This window comes from Polypterus senegalus, chromosome 9, assembly GCF_016835505.1.
Source record: "Polypterus senegalus isolate Bchr_013 chromosome 9, ASM1683550v1, whole genome shotgun sequence".
NCBI lineage: Eukaryota > Metazoa > Chordata > Cladistia > Polypteriformes > Polypteridae > Polypterus > Polypterus senegalus.
Window position 1 is genome coordinate 35,235,553 of NC_053162.1, and position 19,031 is coordinate 35,254,583.

Genomic DNA, 19,031 nt, shown 5'->3' on the forward strand with positions numbered 1-19,031 from the left:
AGAAGAGCTGGAAGAAGTGGCCAGGGAGAGGGAAGTCTGGGCCTCTCTGCTTAAGCTGCTACCCCCGCGACCCGACCTCGGATAAGCGGAAGAGGATGGATGGATGGAGTAATGGAGTCAGGCTGCACCAAACCCAAGGTCAGCGTAGCTGCAAGCCCCCAATGTGAGGTGCTCGCAAAGCCCCCTTTAATAATAAGAGAGCAGCAGACCACCTCGGGCAAGAATAAGGAACAGAATTGACAAAAATGTTTCATTTAGGCAACTTGCACATCCACAGTCATCCTGCAAGATTAGGTGGGATTGCACAGCAAGCAGCGGTGAGGACTCGGTGGGCATTTAGACTGTAAAACAAGAGGGGATGCCCACCATGAGTCAGAATGCAACCGTGCGAGTGTGCGACGCGCTTCGCTTCACTCCTACACCTGGGAGAGGACTACACAACCACGAACACCATTTAGAAAATAAAGAACTACAACGGAGGAGGACATTCACAGGCACAGGACTGGGCGCTGCACAGGGAGGGCGACATTTTCAGACTGAAGTGCCAGGTGGATCAGAGCAGAACCACAACTGGGCACAGACTGCAAGTGTTAAAATGGCTAAAGAAAAGAAAAGAAAGGTTTATAAACTCTGGAGCATCTGTACAAACATTTTAAAGATCTCTAACATCTGCCAACATTATTAAAAACAGACACACCAGAAAGTGCCGTACAAAAGAATACGTATATTAAAACGCAAGTGTCTCGTACTTAAATCGTGTGCATCTCCCGTGCCGGAAAAAAATAAAATCTGAAAGGTTTATTAGTACAAGTAGAGCAGCACAAGCGCTGTATACAAGGTGGTCCTGATCTAATTATGCAGATCCAGGTCGTCTGGAGGACTTTGATTTATGTGGGGATGATTCCAGTTCGGTGCAAAGACGATTCTTCATCTCGTCAGTCCGCACACTTCTCGATGGTCCGGGATTTTTCAGGTGATTTTCTATGCAATAAACTTAAGTTACAGTGTAATAAATAATTAGATCTGGACCACCCTATAGATTTAGAAGGGTCTTCCTGTCCCCGTGAACTTCTTACTTGCATGTCTGGGATGAACTTGACCTGCACAACACTGGAGTCGAGGCAGACCCCAATTCTAAGGCACTGGTGCATTTAAAAAATAAACCCCCCACACACACACACACTGCCTGGGGAATTTCACAAAAATGTGTTTTCTCCGAAGTTGCCAGACTTACAATTCCAGCGCTAGCCATGTTGGCCGCCGTCCACTTCACAGACAACTCTTTGCTTCTAAAAGAATTCACACTTTTACCCGACAGGCGTTTCCTGCTCGACGCACCAGCGCGGCTCGTTTCACTCACCAGTCAACTTCTAATAAAATATTTTTATTTTCATTTTACACACAACACATCATTACAGAATTTAAAATGGAAGTGTAAATGACCCCCCCTTAGCTTAGTCTCAGCGACTGACTGAACGAGTGAGTGAATGAGCGGAGGGCACGGCCCGTAGTTTGTTTAACAGGTCACGCTGACCCTCACCCAAAATAACCAGCCGATGCTTTTCATTTTAGCTAAAATTATTTACAACCAAAAACAAACCTCAAAACTTAGTGTTAAAGAAAGAGTATGCAAATGGGATTTAACTCAAACATCCGAACTGAACACTATTTACTCTGACAACAGTTCTAGAAATATACATCCATTACGTATCTCAATTAAGACTTCAGACTGCTGAAAGTGAATGCTAAAATTTGAACGTCTGGGCTACCCTGGGGGCCGAGTGCAGGTACCTCAATTCTTAAATACCTCGCACGATCCCCCAAAATGTCCCCCCACCTGAATGTAGTGCAGTGGCTCTGGACAAACCTCCAACTGAATCAAGAGAGGGTGGTCAACCACCTGACCAAGAGAGTTTTACCATAAACCAAGAGAATGTTTTCCGGTGCCATTTTGATCAAACTAGCAAGGAAAGGAGGACGCAAAAGGAGACGTGTGCTCAAGTCTGCAGTGCGCCGTCATCTTTGCTGAACGGCTGCGTCGATCCTGGCTTCACCCACGACAACCCGGACACTTTTTGAGTCTGTTCATCTGGCTTCCTCTAGGAACAAACAGCATTCTGTTAGATTGTCCTGCTCGACAGAAGAAAATGTCTTCTCATGCAGTAGCATCAGGAACTTCACGGCTCAAATCCCAGCTCTACCTCAGAATCTGCCAAGATAACCTGACATCTTTACATAAATCCCAAAGAATTTTTAAATTGTTTTTTTTATGGGTAGCTTAATAATGTAAATTGCTTTTAATACAAAATATTCAAACACTTACTCTGTGCACAAACATCCTTTGCCTGGCTTCTTCATGTACCGTGGGGTTCCAAGGTGAAAAGCTTGAAATACAAGAGAACACTACAAGAGATGAAGCCAAAATCAACTCTAAAAACGCGTGTCCCACAATTCATTTAGATCAAGGTCTACCTTATTGCATAGGGATCATCAATCTTTGGCTGATCAAACAGGTGACTGTTGCAGAGCTTCACACTATCCACCACTTTGCTTTTAAACAGCTGCACGTCTTTTTCGTACCTGTGCAGTTAAACAAAGATCATGATGGACACCATTAGGTTCTTGGTTAGGCCAAACTCCCACAATACAGAATCAAGGACAATGCTGGCCGAGTCAGGTCTGGAGCACCCGAGAAACCCAAGAGCATTTTTTTTTTTCCCCCCTTGTGGCCCAGTTTTGCCTTTTGTGTGTCTTTGCAACCTACAATGGCCGTGTAGACCCCCAACCCCCATCGTCCCTCCGATAATCGCCACCAATCGACATTCAGGGAAGGGCAGGATTCCTCCTTGGAGGACTGCAGATGAACGTGGTGTCCCCTTGGAGAAGGTCGTGCCTCTTGCAAGCGCCATTCAGTGCCATCGTAATTCACAAGCTCAGCCGGACCCGTGAGCAGACATCACCGGAGTCATCAGTTTAAGAAACGTGGCTCGAGAGAGAAGGGATGATCACAGCAGACACTGGTGAGAAACCAGTTCTCTGCTCACACTGTAAAGTAGCTGAACTGGGAAGGGGGTGCAGGAGCCATTTAATTGCTGAATGGCACCAGAAAGGGACAAGCCTGCTCATTTTATTGGTCACTGCAATAAGTCTGTGCTTGAAATAGGACTGGAACCACCAAGGGAGATGCCTGCACCCACTGGTTCAGGATTTGTGATTGGAATGGCAGAAATTGAGCGACTCTGCCCTTCCCCTCTCCCTCTCTCACTACTTGGTCATGAAGTGAAGACCACCTCTCTTTCTGGCCATCATGAAGACAACTTTCTCTCAGCCACCATATGAAGTCAGGCATACAGCTTGTTTCAATACTCCATTCATAGTCCACGTGGTAGCAAAGACCAAGCTGGACAGAACATAAGACAGAAAGTCGCCTATGGACACAAGACGCACCGATTCAGACATTTTACCACCACAAAATAAAAAACACACCTTAGCTATTCATTTTCATAAGTTACCTGCAATTACAAAAAATAAAGCAAACGTATTTATAGGCAAAGTACTTACAACACTGCAGCTTCTGGATTTAGAGGTTCAACTGTCTGGATCTTGTAGAAAACAGTTCTTGCATACATGAGGACCTGCCATATGTGATTGTGGTTCCGCCTATGGGGTTGGGGGAGAAGGTACACACATCAGACCGACCTACGCTTCAGATCTTCTCTGCTCAGTAACACTGCATGGCTAAACCACAGACGATTACAATTTACAAGATCGCACAATAATATACTCCATTCCAGGTCCAAGTCCATTACCCCTTCCAGACAACAAAGAACCTCATTGTTCAACTTTCCAGCTTCCTAAATAGACTCACCTCCACTTTGCAAAAGCTCTTTTCACATCCAGTTCACCCGACTCTGGATTAACTAATGGGTGAAACACTGGGATGTCAAACACCACCCGCTGTAAGAAACAGAAGACAGACGAGTGATGCATGGCGCTAATCACTCACCCAGCAAGTCTCGCAGGTCAAGGAGGTTACTGGCAGAACTCAAAACACTTTCCCTCCCAAATACCGGTACTTACAGGGCAATCACCATCAGGGTAGTTGTCAGGGATGTAAACCGTGAACTTGAAGACGCCATCCTGGTACAGACCGTGTCTGATAAAAATAACTCCAAACCACACTGCAAAAAAACCAGAAAAACCATTAACAGTGGGCTTCTGCTTCAAGGCCTTCCCGTTTTGTTCGAGTAATTTGTAAAGATGTCGGTGCTTACTTAGAGCCGATTTGTAGGACGGCTGAACATAAATCCCAGGGAGTTTCTGCTTGATCACCAGAGTGCTAAAGAGGAGAATTGGAGAGTCAGACACGGTTTTACTGAAAACATCCCCGAGGTGTGCATGCTGGACACAGCAGTCCGAGTACTGGGAATACTCGTCCAGAACGTCTGCTTTCTCTTACTTTCTGTCTAAGAGTCTTTCAAAGTGCACAGACCAGACAGTTTAACTCTTCAGCAGACTGGAAATTAAATGGTGAACATTACATTTTTTAGTTATGTTTCCAGGAATCCAGAGTCTGTCCCAACAGCTTTGGCCACAAGGCTCGAGCCCACGATAAAATAAACGGAGATGGAACCGTTTGATCGAGCGAGCGAGCGCACAGACACACACACAGACAGACAGACACACAGACAGACACACACAGAGACAGACACACACACACACAGACAGACACACACACACAGACAGACACACACACAGACACACAGACAGACAGACACACAGACACACACAGAGACAGACAGACAGACACACAGACAGACACACACAGACACAGACAGACAGACAGACAGGATTTCATTTGCCAGTTAACCTAAACTATTTAAAAGCCATGTAGATTCCCAATACTATAATATTGTAATCTTTAAGGGCAAATTTAGAAAAACTACCAGACAATGCAATTTTGCAACAGTTATACTTCCACTTTAACATTAAATAGAAAAACAATGGACCAAAAAAAAAAAAAAACAAAACACTTACAACTCCGCCAGTAGAGAATACTCCAGGTAGAAAGGACCATAGGAGGCATGAGTGCCATTGGTGGATGGTGCCGAGGCTGATGGAGACATGGGCTTTGTAATGGGAACTGCATTTTTGGGGATACAGGGAAGCTGCTTTTTGCCAAACGATGAGCGTGACGGGCTACTTCTTTGCTCTCCTGGTGCACTCTTCTCCTCACTGTCAGATCTCTGCAGAGACATAGTTAGGGGACAAATATTATACAAATCCGGGAAAATCCAAATGAAGAGCAGATTGTACCAGATGTAGAGCAATTCTTATACAACAATACTATTTGGTCCAACTTTCTTCCTCTTTTACAAAATGAGGAATAGGTATACTTTAGTCCATGCCACCAAAATAATAGCTTCAAAACACACACACAAAAAATAAATAAATAAAATAAAAACCACAAAGCACTCCATAACAAGGACGCCAGTGACTTCAGCGTTTTGTTCCTGTGAATCCACCAATCAGACTTCACTTCCAACCTTTTCTTTTCATTTCCAAGCAGAGGTCTGCACACGACTGACTGAATAGTTCTCCTCTGTCACCTATCTGCAGCCTCGCAGGTTTCATTCCATGCCATCCCTCTTCCACCAGTCACCCTAACTACTGCAGAGACCTGACCCCATTAATATTATGCCAGTATTAACACACATCAGTGCAGCAACACCTGTAGATAACTGAGAATTATCGGCGACATCTCTCCCTGCGATCGTATTCTTCTCCAGTGTAGAACAAAGGCAGCTTCCATTGGCCCAGACGATTCTAAAATGGGTCATAGTTGCTTGAAAAGTTGGGAAAAATGAATCCTATGGATCTCTGAATCTCTCCATATACAGTAGAAAGTCATTTACAGAGTGCTACACTTTCCTTGCTCCCATGTGTTTATCAGCGGAGAAGAAACGCAGTCATTAGATGTGACTGGATGAAGTTCACCAGAGGCATAAGAGAGCAGATCCTGTACAGGGCCTTGGACACAACCGACTTTGAATGGCAATGACAGATCAATACAGAATAGAGAGAAGAAGAAAAACATAATCATCACATTTTGATTATCTTTCATACTATGTACAGTAAAACTTGGTCTACGAGTGCTCTGCAAGATGAGCAACAATGTATAAATTTTAACTTGATAAACGAGCGAGGTCTTGCAATACGAGTAGTCTGTATATGCTTTGTCTGCGGAGCGTCACGTGATCACAACTGAGCCGATGGTGGTTCTCTTCTCTCTCTCGCTGCAGGATTGTGGGTAATCGTCTCCCATGCTCAGTTGGTGTGCCTCATTCCTATAGTCATCATCCGCACGAGCGTATACACTGTTTACTATAGCATTGTGACCAGGCGTGTGTGCGTAAAGCGTTTTTTAATTTTGTGTCCAAGTGCAGGGACTCTTCTTTAGTAACTGTACTAAATTAGGGAGATGTGCAAAATCTGGGAAAGAGTGCAAAATTTTGTAGACGAGCACTACCTGAATAAAACTGTAGCAGTGCGAGCGATGGATCTGTTTAACGCCAATGCAATGTCACATTTCCGCCAAATCCTCAAAAGGAGGCAAAAGCAACCGTCATTGGATAGGTCTCCTTGTTAAAGTCGCAAACAGATAGCAGTGATTAGTCAGAGTGAAAGTCGGCCTGCACGATAACCACCATCCTCCTCCTCGTCGTCGTCTCCCTCACGCCAGCCACGATTCTTTTCAAAAGTAAAGTGCAGGTTCATTTGTTTTATGTATTTTTACTTTACATTTTGCACTAATCATTTTTATATGAATTTTTTGGGTTGTGGAATGAATCATACGAGAGCTTTGGATTACAAGCACATTTCCAGAACAAATTGTGCTCGTAAACGCAAACTGATTAGGGAGAGTATAAAATTTAGCTTTCACTGTTAGATCTGGACAGCCGGTACTTTCATAGTCATTCGTAATTTCTCCAGCTCGTTTAATATCTGCCCATTTGCGCCATCACCGCATGCTCCCAACCTCCCCCTGTCATTTTTGTTCATTTACTTGCTCTTCTAACTTACTCACCCTGGGCATTGCTGTAACTCCCTGCCCACCACTACTTCACGGACCCCAAGCCCATCCGCCTGCACCTGCATCACTTGGCCAACAGGCGAGAGGCACAACTGCATTGTAAACGAAGCTTTGCCAATACCAAAAGATTCCTTTAGTGATAGAAACTTGCAAAAATAAGTTTTCTTAACACTCTACAAATACAGAATTGAACAGAAAAATGTCGATTATACTTTAAAACAAGGTATCTATCATGTCTTCTAAACAATTCTGCATTCCTATACTATTTGAGAACTTGTATTAATTAGAGCAGTAAATCAACTTCAGTTGAAAGCATTCGTGATGCACAACATAATCATCTTCTGGTACAACCATTTCCATTAGCTCAACAAAAAGGGCCAGAGTTTGCTGCTAAACTCGCTATACCCATGAACCCTTCATACGTCACGTTACTGGCCGTCAGAAAAAGAGGCGAGCTCGACTGTGCTAGGAGCGAGTTTGTGACATGCCCAGCAATCTTCAGTCGTGTCCTGGGTATGACGTCAGTCTGCGTCCAGCCCTGCATGTTGGCCCTCCAACCTGCAGGGAAAAACTTGGGGGTTGGTGGCAGAATTGGCACTCCAGCCACCATAACAAACCTCCCACTGTTCCAATCAATCTGAACTGGTGTGGTGCGGAGGTGTCACCCGCTGCATGGCTGCACTTGGGTCCTAATCTGGGATCATGAGTTGGTTTGTTGTGTGGTGGGTGCAGCAATGCACTCTGTCAGCGTGTGCTCCTAACCTCCTCTTCCTCAAGTTGACACGGTCCAGTGACAAGTCTGGCATTCCCATCGACTCGGAGTCACGTCAGAGGGCATAGTCTTTAATAGAATACAAAACCTGGCACAAACAAGCAATCGTATCCCGAGGCACAGAAGAAGTCTAACAGAAATGCTTTGGGCCAATAAAATGACTGCGGAAACCTGATGGCACCTGGTTCAGCATGATAAAAGAAAGCATATCCAAAATCTGGAGATGACCATCACAAGTTATGGATCTACCTTTACTTGATCAAATTGTCAAAGGGTAAAATAAATACAAGAAACAAATTATTACAACTAACTTTGTAGGAGTGATAGATAGAGAAAGCCATTCAGGAAGTAGCTCTGTGAAGGATATTTGAAGAGAAAGGACAAGCAGAGTTGCTGCACCTGGGCAGCTGCAACAGAAGATTACCGTCCAAAAAGGGTCAGAGAGACAAAGATATCCAGACCTCCACACCTCTGGCCGCCCGGCTTCACATGATCCATGTAGGAGTGACTCATTCCTTTCTGCTGTACTTCACGTTCCAAACGAGCAGACCGAGATACAGAAGTAAGGATACGTTCAATCACACAACTATAAAACGGCCACAGCACGTTAAATGTGTGTGTTGAAATGTTTTTGGCAAGTCATGTTTGATCTCGGATCAGAGTGTAACAGTTGTGCCAGAAATGTAAAAGATTCCACCATTTTAAAGTTGACAGCATTTAAAACTGGACTGTGTCTCCAAAAAGAAACAAGAGACATTTCCCAAGTTCTGATGTATTCAGGTCGAGATTGTTGAAGACCCCGTCTGGCCAGACAATGAACCTGCGCTCAGGGTCAGACACCCTTCACTGTCATGTCAGATAAATAAAATAAAAATAAAAAAAAAAAGGACATCAGTGAGCGATGCAGAGGCGTGCGGCACAGTCCAAGTTCATACCCAGGAGACTGCTGGAGACGGGGGCCTGGGATGAACTGTGCGGAAAGCTGAACTAAAATCCCAAAGAGAGTCCTGGCGTACGGACTTGGGAGAATGTATAATGGAGAGCCATGTTAACTACAAACCTCCACGGTTATTTCTTATGGCTTTATCTTGACAACTATTAAGCAGTACCTGGGATGAGATACTGGAACAGCTTAGCCATTAGCTTAACAAATGAGACCGAGCACTGAATGATCTCCTCTCATTTGTCAAATTTCTTATGGTCAACTGTTCTGATGAGACAGCAAGCATATCGAATGGAGCAAAAAGACAATCTGTGACAATGTCGAATTCTTCCATTTTCATTTTTACTAAATTCAGTTCCACTTGTCTACTGTACTGGTTTTGCTTTTTGGGCACTTAGACTAGTTTAAGACTATCTGAAAGTATAAAACAATTATTTATCATTCAGACAGCGACGGTGTTAAAAACACACCACACTCAGCGCCAGGTCTTAAAATAATAGGCCTTGTTTCAGTCGCAAACATTTCCAACAAAGCCAGCATTTCCGCATTGTTGCCCACAGTGAAAATACAAAAATGATGTCCTTCCCATTGAGTGTGTGGTTTGTCAGCCAAAAGTGCAGTTTGCTTATAGCGTGAACACAAAGTAAACCAGAATGCACCTGAAGAGAGCTCCAGAGTGAACGTCTTTGTTTGGGCAGATGATGAAACCCGACTGTTTTTAAATTTCACAAGTGACCCTGAGGTACATAGACTGGGAGTGCTGCCAAAATAAATACAACTCAACATTCTGGCATTTCTAGGCGTCGTGCCTGTCAGCTGATGCAGAGAGGTTAGGAAAGGACTATGCCACAGAAAAGATGAGGTCACAAATGGGACTGTCACAATGAAAGTGAAATCCTGATCACATGACGATCATAAGGCAGCATTTTTGTAAAGATCGGTTTTCTCCATTCTTACTGCTCGTTTTCAAATGTATGCACTTGCTGTCTGAAAAATGCTGTTTCAGTGTATACAGAAGGTCAAAACAAATAACAAGAGAAATCAAAAATTGATGGGTTTACAAAGTTATTCATGTTACAGTGACCTGCACACTCAAGGAGGCTAGTGGAAATGAAGGGGACGTGCATTCAGAACTGAAGCCAAGAAGCACTTCTTTACATAAAAGATTTGTGGGAACTACCAAGACATGCAGTTGAAGAAGAAACCGGACAACCTTTAAGAAGGGTCTGGATGAGCTACCAGGTCAGCTTAGCTATTAGCCAAACAAACAAACCTGATGGACTGAATGGTCTCCTCGTTGACGTCAAATGCCATACTGTATGTTCTACTGTGAACTGGGTCTTACTTTCTGTCTGGCACAGCTACTTTACGACAGCATGGTCTTCAGAAGAGCAAATGCGCTCCCCAATACCCTCTCTGTAACATTTTATGGACCTATTAGTGATTTTCAAGTGTTGAATTTTACAGCTAAAACTCCCCCTAAAATGAAGGCTAGGACTACAGATTCAAGACCCCCTCCTCTCTCACAAGTAAAAAGGGAGATGTTATAACAACCTGAGGAGTTGGTCTGAAGGTAAATTGATCTTTGACCTTAGTAGATGAAATCTACAAGGAGCGACAGAAATGGTTACAGGTCTGTAGTAGGCGAAGGTAAAATAAACTTTAAATGGCCTTGTTATTCAAGTCTTTTATTAAATCCGTTACATTCGATTCATCTTCTTAATTTTACATAAAAACGCACAACACATCAATAGAGTCCAGCTGCAGAAGAGACAGCCTGAAGCCTCAGACAGATTCGGAGGCCCATAAGCCGACGCCCCTGTCAACGGCACTCTTTTGACTCCGCCCACTTTGAGCGCCACTCCCCCATTTCGCCGGGTTACTGGTGTGTGTATTACACGCACCTCTTAGTTCCTGCTCTCAAACCAGTGGACTCGGTAGTTTTGAGGTCTGTTTATCTCCGCATTTATTAAACTTTTAAACTATCAACGTCTCGCAGTTCTGCATCCGGGCGTTTTCAGAAGTCTGTATTTTTTGTGTGAAAAAAATAAAATAAAATGAATCAATTTTCTAGATAAAGCAATACATAACATTGAAGGTGTCCACTGAATCCAATTAGTAAATTATTTAATTGCACAGTTACACAAGAGGTAAAAAATAAATGCTGCAATTCTCACATGAATACAAAAAGGCTCGGGGCCTCGTAGTGTCTAAAGTGCTCGGATCTGTCGTAGGCCTAAAACTGTCCTGACTGCAGCTGGACACTCCAACACACCAACTGTTACAACTAAATGGTTAAAAGCGATGGTAAAATTGGTCTGCAAATGTCCACTCACACTTGTATTTATTACAAGTAATCCAAGAAAGCTAATCTAACAGACAAGAGCCATCTTCTGCTCACAAAGTAGTCCATTGTTGTCATTACTTCCCAAACCACTAGCATACCTGCCCCTGCATACCCACACAGTCGGGTGCTCACTCAGGAACACTCATCACTGGTGACAACTGCGAGGAAGAGGGTAAGGTGTGCCACATGCCTCTACCCCTACAAACAGGCTCGATAAAACTTCCAAACAAAAACAATGTCAACCAAAAAAAATAATAATATATATCCGAAGCAGGTAAGTGCCAACTGTTTGCCAGTCGACACAAAAGTGGTATAAAACTTTTTCAAATGATCCACTTCACACAAGATGAGCCTCTTTGTAGACTTCAGTTTCTGGGTAGACAAAGTGGCAGAATTTGCCAGTCCAGATCAGTAAGTAAAATCAACCAGCTGCTTGTGGGCCTCCGCTAGCAAACAGGTCAGTAGAAAGCAGGTGGCACAAGCACCACAGGCGGCACTTTGCACAATGCCAGAGTACCATCACTGAACTCAAGATGAGGCACTACAAGTAACTACTGAAGGAGTTTGAACTCCACTGCTATTGCACTCATTTTTCTGTACCACATGCCATTGGAGCTGAGAAGTCAGGACTTCTGAGCTCCTAGTCAGACTTTTCAACCAGAAGGTCCAAATTCAGACGACTGGTGATTGGGACGTCAATTCAAAATGGTGACGTACACCGTGAATGTTAGCGACAGCTGCAGTACTATACTCTTCATCAGCACCTCTGTCTATTTGTGTCTCATGAAATCGGTGGTACACAGAGTGCTGTCCAACCTCCATCTGTGGACATGATGCTACGCCGCTTGGATGCACAAAATATCGCATAATGCGTAGTTAACAACTGGTATTTATCAGAAAAGCCAAGTACAGCTAAAGTTTACCTGGAGATGCCCTTATTGGTTTTCAAAATGTTCTACTCAGTCAGAATGTGACATCATTCCCGGTTCCAGCATCCGACGTAAACGGAACAGAGCGATAGCATCCAGACAACATAAATGAACAACGAGACCAACCGATTTCTCATGGAGGCTCCAGGATTCAGTAGAACTTAACACCACCTCACTCAGCGGCCTGTCACTGGACCGCTCGGCTTGGAAATAAAATACAGTTTATTCTTTATTTATATTTATTATGTAAAGTGCCACAATGGGCTTTAACAGGCCCTGCCTCTAGACAGCCCACCAGTCTTGACTCTCTAAGAAGAGAGGGAAAAACTCCCAAAATGAACCCTAGTAGGGAAAAAAATGGAAGAAACCTCAGGAAAGGCAGTTCAAAGAGAGACCCCTTTCCAGGTGGGTGTCAATGTCAATTTATTTATACAGAACATTTAAAACAACATAGGAATGCTGTGGCCAAAGTGCTTTACAATAATAGAATAAAAGAAAAACAAATCACAGAAATAAAATAGAAGAACATAAATAAAATAACAAATAGAAGTAATGTTACATAATCACAATGAGGAAACTACCAGTATTACTGAAGGTCACGGAATGCCAGTGACTAGAAATGAGTCTTTAATCTCGTTATGAACAGTTCAATTGCAGTCAACTCCTTTATGTGACGAGGTAAAGAGGGCCACAGGCGAGGAGCAGCAGCTGCAAACGCCCCGTCTGCCCCCCTTAGTTCTACACTTGGTACGAGGGGCAACAAGAGACAACTGACCAGAAGATCTAAGCACTCTGGATGGCTGGTGTAAAACACAGAGTTCAGATAACATACAATACAATAGAAGACAATACACAGAACAGAACAGAAATGCACAGCAGAATTGCACTCGGGTGGTTAAAGTCCTCTGCGGTGGGTTGGCACCCTGCCCAGGATTGGTTCCTGCCTTGTGCCCTGTGTTGGCTGGGATTGGCTCCAGCAGACCCCCCCGTGACTCAGCGGGTTGGAAAATGGATGGTTAAAGTCCTTCCCATGGATAAAAAGAACACCTTTTAGAAAAGTAGTTGGCATCTTTTCAAAGAACTGAACACCTGTGTAGTACCCGGAGCAGGTCCACAGCAGCTCGACATGTTCTAGTCATTTCTTCAGTTTGTCTGACAGTTGTGTCTGTGCACTGCGTGTGAGGAGGAAGATGAAGGAGCATTTTGCCTTTAATTTATTAGTACATGAAAAAGTTAGAGCTGTGCTTAAAAAAAAAAAAAAAAAAAAAGAAGAATACCAGGCTGTACCGTATTTGACGCGAGTCGATCCCAACAGGCACCACAACACAGGTTTAGGGAAGACCACATTTTAGTGGCTTGACAAAGCACGGTGGGGAGTCATGAGCAGCTGTCGGGACAACTGATGAGAAAGGAGAAGCTGCTCCGTTAAGTCATTTGGCAAATGAGCAAGCGGGGCAAAATGAAAGTAGCACCAGAGATGTTTCAGAGTAACGTTAAGTGAAAAAACAGATAACGTACACAGGAACAAAAGTGCATGGATTTGAAGGGATTGAGGCCTCGCACGGTGGCGTGACGCCAACTGTTTATGTTAACAAGGCAACTTTAGTGTCGTTATTATGCAGAAATCCTGTTGACCCAAATACCAGCTCTTCAGATGCATTGCATTCCTTTTACTTTAAACAATTCGGCCACACCAGAGAACACGCCAACTAAACATGCACAGAATCAGGCCGATATGTAACTGGGTCCTGAGCCACAACTATTTTCAAACTACCCATGCAACAATGCAGGTGAGGCTAGCGAACTCTGACCTCCAGGGCATCAACTCAGCCAATCAAAGAGCAAACATTTCAGCTGTGCCGACAAGACAGTAAACAGGGGGTCTTGTCAATAGTCAACAGCAACTGGGACTTGTGTATATTATGGCAGATGGTCGTTACCCCTTAACAGTTCTATGAAGGAAAAACAAAAAAAGGTGCCTTGCTAAACAGATCAGAAATTTAAATAAAATACTCATTCTGCTTACCTTTCGACCAGTGTTGGCAGACATACTCCAAAAAGGGTTCATCACTCACAAGTCAATATGCGCAGTTTTGCTCCTGTCTTCAACGCCTGGAAGCCACTAGGGAGGAAAACAACCAAAAGCAGCATTAGCCTTTCAGAGCGAAACGTTTAGTGGCTCTTGGTGTTCAAAGTGGTCCTCCTGACCCGCCAACTATCAGAGCCTAATACAGCAGAACTGGGCCAACGCAGGATGCAACGCTGGACAATGTGCCAGTCCATCAGAGACCCCCAAAGCACACCAGGCCAGTTTAACTAACCTTTGTAAAATGGTGGGGATTGTGCAGGCTCCACACAGACAGACACGAGAGTCAGAGCCGGTACCCTGGCACCAAGCACGTTTATCATAATGTGGCCAAGAGATTTTAAAAAGGTCTCATTAAACCGAAGCTGACGTGCACCGCACAGAAACATCTCAGGTGACAAGTCGAGAAGACAGACTGACGTGATGCGGTTATACAAGGAGGCGCAGACAACGACAGCACCTGGGTAATTGGGAGGGCGTCAAAATTATACGTATGAACGAGGCAGCAGACGTCTTTACATGAAGTGTTACCTGCTCAGACAAATCTGCGAAGATCAAACGCAGGATTACACCACCGGCAGAGCACAAAACAACAACAACCTCCAAAGCCTCAATGTGTGATGAACTAAAAGGGTCCTTAAAGCTACTGATCCAAATCATACTGGTTTGTGCCCCTCTGCCTACAAGGCCTAGACAGAAAGTAAAGCCCTGCCGTGTGCGGTGTCCGTTTAAATTCAAACCATGCAGATAAGAGCATCTTCTATTGTATGCATAGAAGAGACAAACTTTACTGAAAAAAAAACAAACGCATGTGCGTGGAAAGGTAGTAAAAGCAAATTAGCAGACTAACAAATGACAGACAGGTAAAGCAAACACCAGGCTTAAAAAGAAAAAAAATGGTTTGTTCAATGAGACACTTAAACAAAAGGAAGATTTGCATCATCGTCATCCTGGGATACGACACGGGCCCAGCACAAGCAAGTATCTGAGAAAGGTCCAGACGTAGTCCAGGGTTTTTATTTAGTCGTCTCTCTATATAGAAAAGAAAATTCTGGAATGGAAAAGCAAGGCGACGATACGTGATGTTCTCGCAAGTTCTCGAAAGACACTTTAAAGACCCGCGAGACAAAAAAGACTGGACAAGAAGCGTCTCGCGGGGACCGTAAACACGAGACTTGGTGTCAAGAGATTGTCCCAGCGCCGTCTCACGGGGACGTGGAACATAAGATTCTTGCAAGACACGGCCTTCTTATCAGAGTACGGACAGCCAGCAAAACATTCAGTCATGTAGAGTCACGTGGCACACACAGAGCCTGTGCTCTCAGCAAAGAAGAAAGAGCAGCGCGGCGATAAAGAGACCCAAGGCGTGATGCACATACAGAGAAAGGTACAGAATATGAAAGCAGTAACAGTCGAAAGTATTGTAGCGTCCCTGGCAGGGCGAGGCCTTTTCGTTTTAAGTGACTGTTGGGTCCAATCGAGGGAGGGCAGAGTACAGCATTGAAGACTGATAGCTGGGTGCTGATTGATACGGTAAAGAGGAGGCGAGGCCCGTGGGAGAAGGGGTTGGCGAGGGTGCTAGAAAGTTGTGTTTGGAGTTACACAGCCAGCGATTGTTAAAGTAGAACTTTTGTGACACTTTATTACGTCAGTCTCTACAGTATCAAATAAAAAAAGATAGTACAGATCGCATTGACGCAAACAAAAGGAAATTAGTTTAAGTCAGAGAATTTCAACAACCGTGTTTAACTCGCATGCATTTACTGGTTATTTTGAAAAAAAAATTATTAACTGCTGATGATGTGGATCATTTTGTCTGTGCTGAAATTCCAAACAGAGAAACCTGTCCTGAATTATGGTACAAAGTCATTAAACACAAGTCTCACAGACCTCATTAAAAAGATTCAGCAAATTGGGACAGGAAAGATTCCAAATATTGTTTTTACAGAAGTTCTGAAATAAAAGTGAAACTAAAGAAATAGCAACAAATCAAAGAAAAAAAAATAAATCGTACAAGTGTGTATCTGGAAAAACGAAAACAGGGGTTGGCAAGCAAAGCGAGCAGAGGGCGAAGCCCCCTAGTTTTTACAAAGGAAAAACAGGAAATGTGCCTTCTCAGTTGCATCCAATAACAGACAGAAATACAACAACCAAACAGAAAGGTTAAACCTTGTATAGAAATTCTACAATAATGACGTCCCTCTGAAAACAAACTCTGTGGGACTACTTCTAGCAGTCTGGTTGTACATTTTACCTCAAATGGTTAACCGATACGTGAGAAAAACCTCAACATTCCTGGTAATTCTTACTATGTCCGATAGTCCTTCTTGAGAAGATTTCTGGAGAAAAGTGTGTGGGGGTCTTCATCCTCCTTGCGGTACTAGAAGGTTGGGGGTCTATCTTCAGTTGAGACGTTTTCCGGACCCCACACAGACCAGGGCAGTTTAACTGAACCTGTACATCCAGGACAGCATTGCCCACCCCCATCAGACATTTACCAAATCACCTGCAGTACAATCAGCCCCAACAACTTTAGCGGCATGTTTGGTAATCAGCTGGATCTTTTTCTAAATTTTGATTTGTTGGACCACAAAGCCTGGCCATGAAGGTGAAACTGACCGACTGGATTGTGCTACGACGCACGGGTAACACGAGTTCATTGTCCACTTCAAATAGTGTAAGCTTGAGGAGGTGAAATAAGCACCGATTAGTCCGAGTGTATGCTTTTTGTAATAATATTCCAAGCATGACTGATCTAGGATAGTTCATATGGATTTAGATCCAGTCACTATTTCCAACATGTTCCTCAAAGCGGTAACAATTGAACATAAATATTTTTTTTTTTTATCTTTTTCACATTCAGATTGTTGCTATTACATCAATTTACTAAAAAATGGACTTGTTCAAGTAATGGCTTTCATCCTCCCCAGATATCTGTCCTAACGGCATGGTGTCATCAGAGCAGGTACCATGAAGTAACAGTGGTATCCTCACATCAAGCCCCTTACACAGAACAATGCCACATCCACAGAAGCGTAAAGCCCAGTTGTGCTGAAGCAGATCAACTACTTGTACCTAAAGACACCTTTACAGGACAACAATATGGTGGGCTATCTCCTCCACAGCAGCTCATGTGTGCTCATACAGGACAGGAACCTTAGAACCCCCTTTAGAGACGCTACACTGTACATGCCACTATGACCAACCACATGGACGAGTGCTTGAGGTGTCCTACGATGTGCATATTGACTAATCAAACACCTCTACTGCAGATCTCTAGGTCCACTCATTGCAGGGCAGTGATCTGATGACCACAAACTCTGTGGATTTGACACCAGCTCTTAATGCACTGCACACTCCCCCCAACATACGGTATACACTGTATTCTGAAGTGAGACTGTATGGTCACCTTCTGTGCCCCGCTCAGGTCCCCGAGATGTTGGCGACAATGTCCTCAGAAACACATGCACTGAGGACAAGTCATATCCTGTGGACACTTGTAGAAGAGTACCTTATGTGGTAAAACTTTATGGGACCTTCCCAGTGTGCACTTCAGCAGCAGCTCTCAAGACCTTTCAGTGAACCCCTAATTATGGACACTCCCCACCTGCCTTTCTTCATTTCTGCTTGGGAGGTCCAGTGTTGTAGGTAAGCCAGAAGAGGGGCCTATCCAAAAAAAATAAGACCTCACACCCCCCACTGCCTTTTTGTTTATCTACCATTGACTAAAGCGGTTGGCAATGGATGCCCCACCAATTTTCAATGCACTATATTGCGGACACTCTTCTCGAGGTTATCCCTAATGCTACAGTCGTTTACCTGCTCCTAACTGGCAGACACGATTCTAGCGACAACCTCAATAACGTGGAGTATCACCGACGAATCATAGTCAAAGCATCTTTGTAGACCTTACGAGGAACCATCTCGGGAGTCTTCACACAGACCCAACATTCTGGACACTGACTGACTGACTGACTGACTGACTGACACGGGCGGTTACCGAGCCGTGGGAAACTGACCCGGCTCACGGCGGAATGCTCGTCCCACAGGAGTGGCTTCCACCCTTCTCATTTATAAAGAAATATTGCGTTGCTTTTCCGAGAATGGAGTACAGCCCAGCTACGCGTGAATTACGGTTTACCCTCCAAGCTTCCAGGGCGTTCCTTCCTTTCTGGTACACCTCGCTGACCAGCCCCGAAGAGTCAATAGTAATCCGCTTACTCTTCCTCAGCCCTCCATGTTTCCGACGCATGCAACGACCGCCTTCCACGGTGTCAGTGGCGCCTTGACGTAATAGGCTACGTGGGACGGCGTGGGAGCTTTCATTGGCCAGATGAGTCTACCAAGAAAACACTGATTTGCTAGTGACCTGTCACTTAATATGTCAGTAAAAATCTGTGAAATAATTGACAGCTTAACCCTGGCTAAGAAAGCATCGAGTCAGCGAGGTAAAAAGAGTGAATCTCTAGACTCTGCCCTATCGAAAACCTCCCCGCGCCACCAAACACGATCACGGGACACTATAGTGTTTTTCTTCGGTTATTTACAACGTGACATTTTATATCCTAAAACAAACGAGAACATTATGTCAAATGTGACCTGCGGTTTTGATTGCAGTTGTAAAAACAGTAAACTTCGGTGCTCGACACATACCGTGTTTTTCGTTTTACAGCATTATCAAGCTGGGTGTTGACAGCTGGTTTTGCGGTCTAATTGATTAACAGGATATCGGAACTTCAAAGCGCATAGCTATGCACAGCAGACTAGCCGGCCAAGAACAAAACTTCCTTCACAGACGTGTAGTTCATGCAAGCATAGGCCGGACGCCATTGGGTAGTAAAGCTGTCAATACTAAGGCGCC

General features: G+C 44.1%; 1 protein-coding gene across 4 annotated transcripts; it reads right to left on the reverse strand.

Annotated features, from left to right (window-relative positions):
- Positions 1 to 1,368: 1,368 nt before the first annotated feature.
- On the reverse strand, positions 1,369 to 18,981 carry LOC120535216 (akt interacting protein). Of its 4 annotated transcripts, none has more exons than XM_039762912.1 (10): positions 18,824 to 18,981; positions 14,111 to 14,206; positions 5,038 to 5,246; positions 4,275 to 4,339; positions 4,081 to 4,181; positions 3,869 to 3,957; positions 3,562 to 3,660; positions 2,473 to 2,580; positions 2,324 to 2,384; positions 1,369 to 2,099 (listed from the first exon to the last, which is right to left on the reverse strand). In XM_039762912.1, the coding sequence occupies exons 2-10, from the start codon at positions 14,150 to 14,152 to the stop codon at positions 1,998 to 2,000; spliced, it is 876 nt and encodes a 291-aa protein (XP_039618846.1). In that variant the 5' UTR covers positions 14,153 to 14,206; positions 18,824 to 18,981; the 3' UTR covers positions 1,369 to 1,997. The 4 variants fall into 4 exon arrangements, with proteins under 4 accessions (XP_039618846.1, XP_039618847.1, XP_039618845.1 ...); XM_039762913.1 differs by lacking the exon at positions 18,824 to 18,981 and adding an exon at positions 18,392 to 18,472; XM_039762911.1 differs by lacking the exon at positions 18,824 to 18,981 and adding an exon at positions 18,312 to 18,446.
- Positions 18,982 to 19,031: the final 50 nt, after the last annotated feature.